The sequence below is a fragment of the Rhinopithecus roxellana genome, chromosome 13, assembly GCF_007565055.1.
Source record: "Rhinopithecus roxellana isolate Shanxi Qingling chromosome 13, ASM756505v1, whole genome shotgun sequence".
Taxonomy (NCBI): Eukaryota; Metazoa; Chordata; class Mammalia; order Primates; family Cercopithecidae; genus Rhinopithecus; species Rhinopithecus roxellana.
Window position 1 is genome coordinate 100246125 of NC_044561.1, and position 14737 is coordinate 100260861.

Genomic DNA, 14737 nt, shown 5'->3' on the forward strand with positions numbered 1-14737 from the left:
TAGAGGAAAGTCAGCTAAGAAGGGTTTAGGGTTTCTCAGTACTCATGTGGTTATTAGAAAGAGAGCAGAAGAAAGGAGAGGGCTCTGTGCCACCCTGCCCTTTAAAGTCAACCAGTCCTTCAACAAAGCTGCTCAGATGTGACCCTTTTGGCACTGGACATGGTACCATCCTTTAGGTGCCTTGTAAGTAAATTCCTCCCAATAGGGTTGCTAAAGTAAGATGTTTAAGGATCATTACTGTCCATTCATTCATTCATTCATTTGTTCGGACAGAGTCTCGTTCTGTCACGCAGGCTGGAGTGCAGCAGCACAATCCCGCTTCACTCCAACTTGGTCCTCTTGGACTCAAGCGATCCTCCCACCTCAGCCTCCTAAGTAGCTGGGACAACAGGTGCGCACCACCAAGCTCAGCTCATTTCTTTTCTTTTCTTTTCTTTTTTTTTTTGTAGAGGCGAGGTCTCGTCTTGTTGCCCAAGCTGGTCTGGAACTCCTGGGGCTCACGTGATTCTCCCACCTTAACCTCCCAAAGTTCTGGGGTTACAGACGTGAACCCCTGCTCCTAGCTGTCCTTTTAAATGGCTTTATTTGGAGTATAATTTATGTGCTATAATATTCATCCATTTTGAGTGTACAACTAAATTATTTTTAGTAAATTTATAGAGAACGTTTTCATCAGCCCAGAAAGTTCCTTTGTGCCCACTTGCAGTCAGTCTCCATCCCAACCCTAGGCAACTACTAGTCTACTTTTTGCCTCTACAGATTTGCTTTTTCTGAATATTTCACATGAATGGACCACATATCAGGTAGTTTTTTTTATATCTAGCTCTTTCACTTGGTATAATGTTTTTGAGATTCGTCCATATAAGTAGCATGTACTAGTGATTTGCTACTAACTTTTAAAATAACATATATAAATGATCTGGTGTTTTGAGATCAGTTACAGTTTCATAATTTGCGCTTTCTAAAATACCTCCTTTATGTGACCAAACACGTTAACTTTTTCCTTTTTTCCCCAGGATTTGGTGGCTTTTGAACATCAGTGGACTAGCTTCTTCGCTAATTTTGACACAGAAATTCCTTTCCTGCTAGAACTTTCAGAATCTCAGGCGGGTGAGGTATGTAAGGGAAGGGTCAAAGAAGAGAAGAAAATGGTTAATTTATTTATTGTTTTAATTTTTTATTTAATTTTTTTCAAAATACAACACTATCAATTCTAATTTATCATTTCTTTAAGCTGTGTTGTATACCATAAAGAAGTTCCCCCCCATGCCAACCCTTTATAAAAAACTCTTTTTTTGTGTGCTGGCTTCTCCATTAAAAGTATTTTTGGCCGGGCGCGGTGGCTCAAGCTTGTAATCCCAGCACTTTGGGAGGCCGAGACGGGTGGATCGCGAGGTCAGGAGATCGAGACCAACCTAGCTAACACGGCGAAACCCCGTCTCTACTAAAAAATACAAAAAACTAGCCGGGCGAGTTGGCGGGCGCCTGTAGTCCCAGCTACTCGGGAGGCTGAGGCAGGAGAATGGCGTAAACCCGAGAGGCGGAGCTTGCAGTGAGCTGAGATCCGGCCACTGCACTACAGCCTGGGAGACAGAGCGAGACTCCGTCTCAAAAAAAAAAAAAAGTATTTTTGCTTTGCAGTGTGGTGGTGCCAGGAATTCTGGGCACTGATTAATAGACGTAGGAATAATTCTCCACATGGGAGTAGCACACCTTTGTCAGTTTAACCTCCAGATAATGAATGCCAAGATGTCTTTCCAAGCAGATAATGCTAGTCAGCAGTTACCAGGCTCATGAGTAAACCTGAAGTATCTAGATTGACAGCCAAGACACAGGACAGCCTCAAAAACTAATCACCAGGAAGGATCCAAGGAACCCTTCTAAGCTTGCATTCTAGCCTTCTTGGGTACTCACTGCAGCCCTCAACTCTCTTGTGCTCCCCTGTGGCTCAGAGCAAACCCTCCTGCTGATGGTTTGGAGCTGGAATTAATCTTTGTTGTTACGCATTTTACCTTTACTTTTTTTTTTTTTTTTTTTTTTTTTTTGAGATGGAGTCTCGCTCTGTCGCCCAGGCTGGAGTGCAGTGGCATGATCTCAGCTCACTGCAACCTCTTCCTTCCTCAGGATTCAAGCAATTCTCCTTCCTCAGCCTCCCAAGTAGTTGGGATTACTGGCACACACCACCATGTGCAGCTAATTTTTGTATTTTTAGTAGAGATGGGGTTTCACCGTGTTGGCCGGGCTGTTCTCGAGCTCCTGATCTCAAGTGATCACCCACCTCGGCCTCCCAGAGTGCTGGGTTTACAGGCATGAGCCATCGCACCCGGCTACCTTTACATATTTTATAAACCCCACAATACAATGCTCTTATTTTTCTTTAAACAATTACCTTTCTTAAAGATATTAAATAATGGGGAAAAAGTCTTGCATATTTGCCCGTGTGTTGCTTCTGGTCCTTTTGGCTAAGGTCAAATGTAGTATATTTGCCCATGTTGTTGCTCTCTCTGGTGCTCTTCATTCCTTTGTGTAGACCCAGACTTCTCCTTGTCATCCTTTTCCTTGAAGGATGGTCTTTAATATTTTTTGTGGTATTAATCTTCTGATGGTTAATTATTTCAGCTTTTGAATGTCTGGAAAAAAATCTTTATTTCACCTTCATTTTTGAAATATATTTTTGCCATGTCTAAATTCTGGATTGACAGTTTTTACCTTTTGATACTCGAAAGATCTTGCTTCAGTGTCTTCTTGCTTGCATTATTTCTGTTGAGAAGTCCTTCATCCTAATCTTTGTACATACTGTAGTCTTTTATCCTAATTTCTGAATATAGCAGGCCTTTTTTTTTCCCCCTCTGGCAACTTTTAAGATTTTCTCTTTATTACTGATTTTGAGTAGTTTGATTATGGTGTGTCTCGCTGTAGTTTTCTTCGTTTCTTGTGCTTGGATTTTGTTGAGCTTCTTAGGTCTGTAGATTTATAGTTTTCTTTAAGTTTGGAAAGTGTTCTCTCTTTATTCCTCAAACTTTTTTTCTGTTCCAAACCTCTCTTCTTTCCTTGAGGGACTCCATTAGCTTCTACATTAGACCACTTGAAGTTGTTCCACATCTCACTGATACCCTTTTCAGTTTTCAGGGTTCTTTTTCCTTTTTCTATTACTATGATTCTACGAGTGAAAGAGATTCCAAAAGGTATACTCAAGTGTCACTGTCGTTTCCTGTTACTCTTTTCTTATTGCCTTCTTCTTTCCACCCATTTTTCCCACTCCATTGACAGTAGGTTACAAACCTCTTGAGTTTCTCATTTATCTTTTCTATTTCATTTGCACAAATGAGCAAATATGTGTGCGTTTTCTCATATTGTTAGCTTTCTAACATTGAAGAGTAGCATATAGTCATTTCCACTTGACAGTACGTCCTGGAACTCTCTCCCAGTCCTTTTTTTTTTTCTTTGTTTTCTTAACGATGTAAACATATTCAAGTCAGTTCATTGAGATCTTCCTCATTCTTTGTTAGAATTCATAGTACTCCATTTTGTGGATTTGTCTTAATTTATTCAGCCTCTCTTGTGTGTGCACATACTGAGGTTGTTTCTAATATTTTGCCATTACAAACAGAGTCATAGTAAATAACTCAGCGCTTATGTATGTTCCTGTTGTTGGAGGTATATATACCTAGTGATGAGATTGCTGGGTCAAAAGGTAAGTGCGTATGTCATGTTGTTAGTTATTGCCAAATTCCCCTTCAGAAGGGTTTTACCAGTTTGCATTCCCACCAGCACTGTATGAACGCCTGTTGCTGCACAATTTCACCAATAGACTGTATTGTCATACTTTAAAAATTTTCAGTCTCACAGATGAAAAATAGTGTATCAGTATTGTTTTAATTTACATTTCTCTATTAGTAAGTTGAACATTCCCTCATATATTTGATGGCCATTTTATATGTTGTTTACGTGTTGTTTTTCCATTTTAATATTAGTACAGTATTATTAACAACTATAGAGCATAGGTTTTAGGAGGGTATTTTGTCTCCTGGTTTTTTTTTTTTTTTTTTTTTGAGATGGAGTGTCACTCTGTCGCCAGGCTGGAGTGCTGTGGCGCGATCTCGGCTCACTGCAACCTCCACCTCCCATGTCCTCTCGTTTTTAAAAGTTTGTTATATATTTGGGCTATTAGCATTTTGTCTCTAGTATATACTGCAGATACTTTTTCCATATTTATCAGTTGGTTTGTTTATAATTTTTTTTTTGCCATGCAAACATTTTTCTTTTTATGTAAATTCATCTGCCTTTTCTTTTATTGCCTCTGAATTTTGAGTCATTATATAGGGAAAGGCTGTAATTGAAAGTCACCCTCTAGCGCTTGTATGGCTTGAATTTTACATTTAGATCCCTAATCCAAATGTAATTCATGGGAATATGTTGTGAGATATGGATCTACTTTTATTTTTTCCCTCAAATGATTACCAAGTTAGAATCCCAGCTATACAGTTCACTAGCTCTGTGACCTTGGACAAGTAAATTAACTTTTGTATCTTTGTCAACTTATCTCTAGAGGGGAAATAATGATAGAATGAAGCTCATAGGTTGTTATCAGGGTTGCTTGAGATGATAAGTGCCTATCACAGTCACATGGTAAGCCCACAATAAATTTTAAGTATTATGTTAATCTATAGTTTTTACAAATCAGTAAGACAAACATCAGAACTCCAATTGAGCCAGGTGTGGTGGCTCACGCCTGTAATCCCAGCGCTTTGGAGGCCAAGACGAGTGGATCACTTGAGGTCAGGAGTTCAAGACCAGCCTAACCAACACAGTGAAACGCCGTCTCTACTAAAAATACAAAATTAGCCGAGTGTGGTGATGCACGCCTGTAATCCCAGCTACTTGGGAGGCTAAGGCAGGAGAATTGCCTGAACCTGGGAGGCGAAGGTTGCAGTGAGCTGAAATCATGCTGTTGCGCTCCAGCCTGGGCAACAAGAGCAAAACTCCATCTCAATAAATAAATAAATAAATAAAATACTCTAATTAATAAATATCAGAGAATGTAAATAAACTGTTAACTAGGCCGGGCGCGGTGGCTGAAGCCTATAATGCCAGCACTTTGGGAGGCCAAGACGGGCGAATCACGAGGTCAGGAGATCGAGACCATCCTGGCTAACCCGGTAAAACCCCGTCTCTACTAAAAAATAAAAAAAAAAATTAGCTGGGCGAGGTGGCGGGCGCCTGTAGTCCCAGCTACTCGGGAGGCTGAGGCAGGAGAATGGCGTAAACCCAGGAGGCGGAGCTTGCAGTGAGCTGAGATCCGGCCACTGCACTCCAGCCTGGGCGACAGAGCGAGACTCCGTCTCAAAAAAATAAAAAATAAAAATAAAAAAATAATAATAATAAAAAACTTAACTAATGAAGGGAAATCCAAATGGCCACTGAACATGTCTAAAATACTCTACTTCATTACAAAGCCAAGGGGTATAAAGAAGACAACAAACAGTGAGGTCCGATTTTTCATTTGTCAACTTGGCAAATATATTGAAACCATTTCATAGGCAGTGCTTATGAGGACACCATGAGACAGGCACACTCATATTGTAGGTAGACATGTACATGGATAGAACTTTCTTAAAGAACAATTTGGCAACATGGTTCTGCCTTTTTGTTCTGTGATTTCATTTCCAGATCTGCCTTAAGGAAATCATCAGAGCTGCAGATGAAATTCATCAAGTTCATTACATGAGAGGTGTTTGTGTGTGTGTGTATGTGTGTGTATTTTTTTCCATTATATTGAAGAATTAATAACAATATAAATTTCCATGAACAGAAGACTATTTAATAAAGTTTAGTGCAATCATATATTGTCTATGATGTACCATAGAGAAAAGATTTGAAGAAAATTTACCAAAATGTTAATAGTTTTTAGACATTATAGGTGGTTTTTATTGTCTTCTACAATGAACATATATTAATCAGAAAAAAAAACAGTAAATATTATTTAGTGGGATTAAAATTACTATTTGAATTTTTGGATCCTTTGGACATGAGAGCATGCGTGTTAAGTTTTGATTAGTGTTTAGCCTGACACTATGCATCCAAAAGCTGAGACTTACTTCATTGATTTCCCAGGAAACTTCCATCAGTATACTTCGAAATTCCTTGGATTCCTCCTCATTACTGATTTTAAATTAGCACAATAGTATATATTAATTTATTGGAAATGTAGAAAAATTTTTTAAAAAGTCTCCACATGATTAGCAACTTGGACCATAGATGGTGATTGGTCCAATTTTCTTTCAGTAGTTAAACACTGTAAATTAAAAGGATTTTTTCTTTATTTGCCTTTTTGCAAGTTTTTGTCTTTTTTTCTTTTTTGGTATTACTTTGCCACTTACTCCTAAAATTCATATTGCTATTCACCATACACGTCTTTCTATGTTCTTATAGTAATCTACAAACAAACATCTCTCTCTTTCTGTAGCTTTCTCTCTCTGTCACACACGTACACACACAAACACACATACCCACCCACACACACACACACTATGCACTCTCCTGAAGCATGTGTGTAGATACATATGTGAGGGGTTTTATGACTGTTTTACCAAATTGTGGTCTTAATATATACAATATTGGCTTCTTTTTAGCCATTCAGAAGTTATTTCAGTCATGGAATGATCTCTAGCCATATAACTGAAAACAGGTAAGTTTCTTTCTTGGGGAAGAAGGGTGAATGGTGATAGAGAAAATGGAGTTGGCAAGGGGGTTGGCTGTCGGGGTGCATTCAAGTTCAGAAGCTAGAGTCAGGAAAATATGGGTTGATTTTAGTCATCACAGGGTAAGAAATCTGTACTCTGTAAATGTGTCTGTTTCACTGCTTTCATTTTTATTTTATTATTTTATAGTAAACTAGCTTTTAAAACACTGTTGTCGGTCAGGTGCAGTGGCTCATGCCTGTAATCCCAGTACTTTGGGAGGCCGAGGTGGGCAGATCAGCTGAGGTCAGGAGTTTGAGACCAGGTTGACCAATATGATGAAACCCCATCTCTACTGAAAATACAAAAATAGCTGGGTGTGGTGGCATGTGCCTGTAATCCCAGCTACTCGGGAGACTGAAACAGGAGAATTGTTTGAACCCGGGAGGCAGAGATTGCAGTGAGCTGAGATGGTGCCATTGCACTTCAGCCTGGGCAACAAGAATTAAACTCTGTCTCTAAATAAATAAATAAATCACTGTTGTCTGCTAAAATCTAAAGAAAGGAATTTTTAATTTCATTCCTGGCCCAGGAAAATGACAGGAAGCAAATGAAAATAAATAAATGGGACCTAATTAAATGAACATGCTTCTGCACAGCAATAGAAATAATCATCAGAGTACACAGACAGTCCTCAGAATGGGAGAAGCTATTTGCAAACTATGCATATGACATATGCATAGTCTGAGGGCTGGGCAGGGGAGCAACAGTGTCTTACAGGGAGTAAAAGGGATCAGATGTGAAGGTCCAGCCCCATGAAGAAGGTGGGTTCAGTGAGGGTTCGAAAGTGTTTCCTCCCACATCTCTTTTGTCATGATCAGCAGGAGATAACTTCCTCTGATGGATAGAGAGGACATCTCTTCTCTCTTTTCTTCCCCCATTTCCAATCCAATCTAATAGTGAAACAGAGTACCCTGGCTAGGACTCAGAGTCATATTTTTCTGCCCAAAGTGTCACCTCGCTTGAATTAAACTTAAGAAGAAAAATCAGCCATGCTTACTTTTTTTTTTTTTTTTTTTTTTGAGACGGAGTCTTGCTCTGCCACCCAGACTGGAGTGCAGTGGCCGGCTCTCAGCTCACTGCAAGCTCCGCCTCCCGGGTTCACGCCATTCTCCTGTCTCAGCCTCCCGAGTAGCTGGGACTACAGGCGCCCGCCTCGTCGCCCGGCTAGTTTTTTGTATATTTTTTAGTAGAGACGGGGTTTCACCGTATTAGCCAGGATGGTCTCGATCTCCTGACCTCGTGATCCGCCCGTCTCGGCCTCCCAAAGTGCTGGGATTACAGGCTTGAGCCACCGCGCCCGGCCCATGCTTACTTTTAAAAGCCCTTGTTTGCCTGAAGTTTAAGGTAGTATTTTTAAGAGTAGTGAAAAGAAATGCAAAGAATTCTTTACATGACACACACTAAGGGCAATTTAGGAAGAAGATAGAGGATAGAGTCATCAAATATTCACTGAGAACGTACGACATACCAATCAAGAGAGATTCATGGTTTAAAAAAAGGAAGCAAATGTGATTACTGCCCTCAAAGTTTATAGGGTAGTGGAGAAAAAGACATTAATCACACAGCTTAACAAAGAAATCTGTTATTACCATCTCTGATTGGTGCCATGAAGGAGAAAAGAGCCTAGTACTTTGAAGCCCATCACCGGAGAGCCCAGCCCCCTCCAGGAGAGAGATGAACAATGAACAGAGGTAACTGGGAGTAGGAGGAAGAGCAGAGACCCTGAGACAAGAACATAAGGGACATCAAAGAAAATGATCTTGGCTGGAGTATTGAAGTTGGAGTTGAGTGGCCTTCCATGGAGCTGAGAAAGTTCACTAGATCATACAAGTTCTCTTTAGCCATGTTCAAGATTGTGGCCCTTCTCCAGAAAATAACATAAAGGCAGTAAATTGGCATGTTTAAAAGATTATCGCCGGGTGCGGTGGCTCAAGCCTGTAATCCCAGCACTTTGGGAGGCCGAGACGGGCGGATCACAAGGTCAGGAGATCGAGACCATCCTGGCTAACACGGTGAAACCCCGTCTCTACTAAAAATACAAAAAACTAGCCGGGCGAGGTGGCGGCGCCTGTAGTCCCAGCTACTCAGGAGGCTGAGGCAGGAGAATGGCGTGAACCCGGGAGGCGGAGCTTGCAGTGAGCTGAGATCTGGCCACTGCACTCCAGCCTGGGTGACAGAGCGAGACTTCGTCTCAAAAAAAAAAAAAAATTATCATCACTACAATGTAGAGAATAGGAGGGCAAGAGTGGAAACAGGGAAACAGTGAGGAAGTGTTGCAGTTGTCCAGGGAAGAAATGATGGCAGCATGGACTAAGGTTGTGGCCATGAAGATGGAAGAAAATGGTTAAGCAGGAAGGCTTTTGGGGAGGTTGATTATATCTGGAGGGAGAGGAAGCAGAAGTCCAGGAGGCCTTTCTATTGAAAGTTACTCAGGAATTGATGACTGCTCTATTGTCTGTCTAGTGCAAGTATCATAACTGTCATTCCTTAAGACTCATTTCTATTAAAATTATATTTTATAATACCTGAGTTTTGCTCTATCACTCTATCATGGACAGCAAACTTATGGAACTTATTCCTCAAAAAGTGGGACATGCTGAAAATACAAACCTAGCTTGAGTTATGTCCCTAAATGTTAACTGATCCCTATGGGTCAGTAGGGAGACAACTGGCATCCCTTTCCAACCAGCCAAGGACATTTGGTCGACTGTACTGACTGACTGCTTTGCTAAGGCTGCAGGTGTCGCTCAGAAAAGCCTGAGGACTTATTAAGGTCATGGAAGGTTGCCTTGGCCAGGAACTCTTTTCTAATCACATGTTTTTGACTTCGCTCTCTAGTCCTAATCGGCAGCCATTTGTTCTCTTTGGTAATCACTCCACACGAGAAAACCTGAATGCTGGCAACTTTAACTTCCCTTCTGAAGGACACCTGGTACGAAGCACTGGTCCTGGTGGGAGCTTTGCCAAGCACATGGTAAGTGACTGGACTGCCTGGTGCTTGATTAGTTTTATTGTGGGGGTGGGGTGGGTGGGGGGAGCTAGACAAAGGAACCTTTTCCAGTTAGTGTGTTGATTTAACCCTGAACTTGAAGTTGTTTTAGAGTGAAAAGAAGTGATTAGAAACTGTGTGTACTTTTTTCTATAGGTACTAGGTATGATTTGAAAACATCATATTTAATTTTGAAATATTTGAAGGAAAAACGTTAAGAATATAGTGTCACAAACCAGTCTTTAAGTTGTCAGAGTAGTATTGTCAATAGAATTTTTAAAATTCAAAATAATTTGAGGATAGTTATTCCAAGCCTAAGTTTGTTTCGCCTTGACTGTTACATTTAAGGACAGAAACCAATCTTGATGATCATTGTTTATTGAGAGTGCCAGAGAGAAGATTTTTGCATTTGGTGGCAGATTGTCTGCCACATTCTTTTAAAGAAAATATTAGACCTGAATATAAGACTCTAATGACTCTGAAAGTCTGTGCTATCTCAGTGGAATTTTAAGTATTTTCAAAATGTCTCTGGCAGTCAGGAAAGCTGTGGTTAGTAGGTACTGTTTTTTTTGTTTGTTTGTTTATTTTTTGAGACAGGGTCTCTGTCACCCAGGCTAGAGTGCAGTGGCACAGCCTTGGCTCACTGCAACCTTGACCTCCCAGGTTCAGGTGATCCTCCCACCTCAGTCTCCTGAATAGTTGGGACCACAGGCACATGCCACTGTAACCTTCCTGTCTTCCCTAGGGGAGGGGGAAATAGCTAAGAAACACCTTTGATAGTCACAGCCTGGAGACACAGGCCCACTAAAAGACTGAGATTTAACCGTAAAATCATGGAATGTTTCCCTCCCCCATTACCTTAGCACAAGTCTACAATATAAATAGGGGGTTACTGCTGACAGAGCTGCAAGGTACAGTCCATCTAAGGTGGAGTTCACAGGGAACCCAAAGAAGAAAAATGGGGAGGAAAAATAGAAGAATGCTAGAGGGATTTGAAGTCCCTGGCACCTACAGCTTCAAAAAACATTAAACAGAACCCAACTCCCAGCTAGATTAACATAAAATCCCACATTAAAAGTCTGTTTCTTCAGTTCCTGTTACCTGATACATCATTTTTGGCTTTCAACAAAAAATTACAAAGCATGCTAAAAAGCAAGAAAAAACACTATTTGAAGAGACAGTGCAACCATCAGAACCAGACCCAGATATGACTCATATTTTATAATATACAGATTATTAAAAATAACTATGATTAATGTTAAAGGCTCTATGGAAAACATAGGCAACATGTAAGAAGAGATGAATAACATAAGCAGGAAGGTGGAAACTTGAAGATAGAATCAAAAGGAAATGCTAGGATTTAAAAGCACTGTAATAGAAACGAAGCATGCCTTTAATGGGCTTATCAGTAGAGCAGACATATCCAGAGAAGGAATCAGTAAGCGTGACATCAGTCAGTAGAAAATTCCTGAACAGGAGTGTGAAGAGAAGAAAACAATGAGGAAAAAGAAAATCATCTGAGAACCAGCTGGGCACAGTGGCTCACGCCTGTAATCCCAGCACTTTGGGAGGCCGAGGCGGGTGGATCGCCTGAGGTCAGGAGTTTGAGACCAGCCTGGCAGTGAGCCGAGATCATGCCATTGCACTCCAGCCTAGACAACAAGAGCAAAACTCTGTCTCAGAAAAAAAAAAAAAAAGAAATCATCCAAGAACCCTGGGACTATTTCAAAAGGTGTAATGTGCATGTATGGGAAATACCTGAAGAAGAAAAAGAAGGAAATGGAAGGAGTACTTGAAGTATTAATGGCCAAGAAATTTCCAAAATTCATGACAAAGGCACAAAACCACAGACCCAGGAAGCTTAGAGAACAACAAGCAGGGTAAATACCAGAATATATATGCTTAGACCTATCCTGTTCAAACTTCAGAAGATCAAAGACAAAGAGAAAAACTCTTAAGAAGCCAAAGCGGGAAATAAAACACCCTACCTATAGAGAGGAACAAGGATAAAAGTTCCAGTGGACTTCTTATCAGAAACCATACAAACAAGAAAAGAGTGAAATGATATTTTAAAGCGTTGAATGAAAAAACACACCAACCAAACCACATTTTATATCAACAAAATTATCCTTCAAAAGAAAAGGGAAGAAACAAAAGAGAAAGCATTTCTCTTTTGTTTTGTGAGAGTCTGTGGGACTGTCACAAAAAATCCAAACAAAAAAATTAAATTTATCACTAGCAGATCTGCCCTGTAAGAAATGTTAAGTTGTTCCTTATGTATGTGTGTATGTGTGTATATATTACATATTTTAATTTTATATAATTTATATGTGTAATATATAATATATATGTAATATGTAATATATGTATCAGAAACCTGGATCCACATAAAGAAAGGAAGAGCATCAAAGAAGGAATAAATGAAGATAAAATGAAATATTTTGGCCGGGCGCAGTGGTTCAAGCCTGTAATCCCAGCACTTTGGGAGGCCAAGACGGGCGGATCACGAGGTCAGGAGATCGAGACCATCCTGGCTAACACGGTGAAACCCCGTCTCTACTAAAAATACAAAAAACTAGCCGGGCAAGGTGGCGGGCGCCTGTAGTCCCAGCTACTCGGGAGGCTGAGGGAGGAGAATGGCGTGAACCCAGGAGGCGGAGCTTGCAGTGAGCTGAGATCCGGCCACTGCACTCCAGCCTGGGCGACAGAGCGAGACTCCATCTCAAAAAAAAAAAAAAAAAAATTATATTTCTTATTATTCCTTATTCTTATTTTTCTTATTCCTTATTCGTGTAATAGTAACAGTATATAAGTGATTACAGCATATAGATAAGTGAGTGGCAGCAATATAATAAGGCACAGGAGGGAGGACATAGGAGTACTCTGATACAAGTTTTATGCACTACACACAAAGTGATAGAGTGTAATTTGAAAGTGGACTTAGATTAGTTATTAATTTATCATACTCCAGGGAAACCACTAAACATGTCCAGGTTTCAATTGAAAAATCACTAGAGCTCTCAAATTCAGTGAGAAAAGACAGTCATCAGTGCCAGCACTAACAGAACACAGATGTGAGAATTAACTGACAAGGATTTTAGAGCAACCATCATAAGAATACTTCACGAGGTCAGGAGATCAAGACCATCCTAGCTAACATGGTGAAACCTGGTCTCTACTAAAAATACCAAAAAAAACAAAAAAAAAAAAATAGCTAGGCATGGTGGCATGTGCCTGGAGTTCCAGCTACTCCGGAGGCTGAGGCAGGAGAATTGCTTGAACTTGGAAGGCAGAGGTTGCAGTAAGCCAAGATCACGCCACTACACTCCGGCCTGGGCAACAGAGTGAGACTCCGTCTCAAAAAAAAAAAACCACTTCAGTGAGCAACTACAAATACTCCTGAGTAAATGATAGAAAGTTTCAGCAAAGAAATAAAAGATGTGTAGAAAAACCAAATCAAGGCCAGACGCGGTGACTCATGCCTGTAATCCCACAACTTTGAGAAGCCGAGGCGGGCAGATCATGAGGTCAGGAAATCGAGACCATCCTGGTTAACATGGTGAAACCCCGTCTCTGCTAAATATACAAAAAATTAGCCAGGCCTGGTGGCAGGCTCCTGTAGTCCCCAGCTACTCGGGAGGCTGAGGCAGGAGAATGGCGTGAACCCTGGGAAGTGGAGCTTGCAGTGAGCCGAGATCGCGCCATTGCACTCCAGCCTGGGCGACAGAGTGAGACTCCGTCTCAAAAAAAAAAAAAAAAGAAAAAGAAAAACCAAATTGAGATTTTAGAGTAAAAATAGACCAGGCTCAGTGACTCACACCTTTAATCTCAGCACTTTGGGAGGCCAAAGCAGGTGGATTACATGAGGTCAGGAGTTCAAGACCAGCCTGGCCAACATGGCGAAACCCCGTCTCTACTAAAAATACAAAAATTAGCCAGGCATGGTGGCAGGCGCTTGTAAAATCCCAGCTACTTGGGAGGTTGAGGCGGGAGAATCACTTGAACGTGGGTGGCAGAGGCTGCAGTGAGCCGAGATTGCACCATTGCACTCTAGCCTGGGAGACAAGAGCAAAACTCCATCTCAAAAATAAATAAATAAATAACAGATTAGTCAAAGTTAAAAACTCAGTGAATGGGCTCAATGGCAAAACGGAAATGAGAGAATAAAGAATCAATGAACTTGAAGATAGAACAATAGAAATCATCCATCTGAACAACAGAAAATAGACTGAAAAGAAAAACTGAATAGAACCTCAGAGAGCTGTGGGACTCTCACAAAAAGCCAAATATTCATATTGGAGTACCAGAAGGAGAGGAGAACGAGGATGGTACTTAAAAAATGAAGAAATAAAGGTTGAAATTCCCCCAAATTTGGCAAAAGAAAACCCCCACAAAACTATGGATCTACAAAATCAAGAAGCTAAGTGAACCTTAAACAGGATTAAACCCCAAAATACCCACACCAATAAATACCAAAGTCAAATTGTTGAAAACTACAGACAAAAAATCTTTTTTTAAAAAAATGGGGTCGGTCTCTGTCACCCAGGCTGGAATGCAGTGGCTCAATCTTGACTCACTGCAACCTCCGCCTCCTGGCCTCAGCCTCTTAGCCTCTTAAGTAGCTGGGACTACAGGTGTGCGCCACCATGCCTGGCTAATTTTTGTATCTTTTGTAGAGACGGGGTTTTGCCATGTTGGCCAGGCTGGTCTTGAACTCCTGACCTCAAGTGATGCGCCTGCCTTGGCCTCTCAAAGTGCTGAGATTACAGGCATGTGCCACCACGCTTAGCCTGAACAAAAAGTCTTGAAAACAACCAGAAAGAAGTAACACCTTACCCATAGTGGGAAGACAATTTTTTTTTTTTTTTTGAGACAGAGTTTTGCTCTTGTCACCCAGACTGGAGTGCAGTGGCGTGATCTCGGCTCACTGCAACGTCCGCCTCCCGGGTTCAAGCTATTCTCCTGCGTCAGCCTCCCAAGGAGTTGGGATTACAGGCGCCCACCA

The 14737-nt window shown here is 40.9% G+C and overlaps 1 protein-coding gene across 2 annotated transcripts in view; it reads left to right on the forward strand.

Annotated features, from left to right (window-relative positions):
• Positions 1 to 14737, forward strand: part of C13H20orf194 (chromosome 13 C20orf194 homolog) — a 168672-nt gene that overhangs the window by 58887 nt on the left and 95048 nt on the right. For both annotated transcript variants that reach the window (XM_010378967.2, XM_030914275.1), the window contains exons 8-10: positions 1017 to 1115; positions 6633 to 6688; positions 9582 to 9717. In XM_010378967.2, coding sequence (XP_010377269.2) covers positions 1017 to 1115; positions 6633 to 6688; positions 9582 to 9717 — 291 coding nt within the window. The remainder of the gene's footprint in view (positions 1 to 1016; positions 1116 to 6632; positions 6689 to 9581; positions 9718 to 14737) is intronic.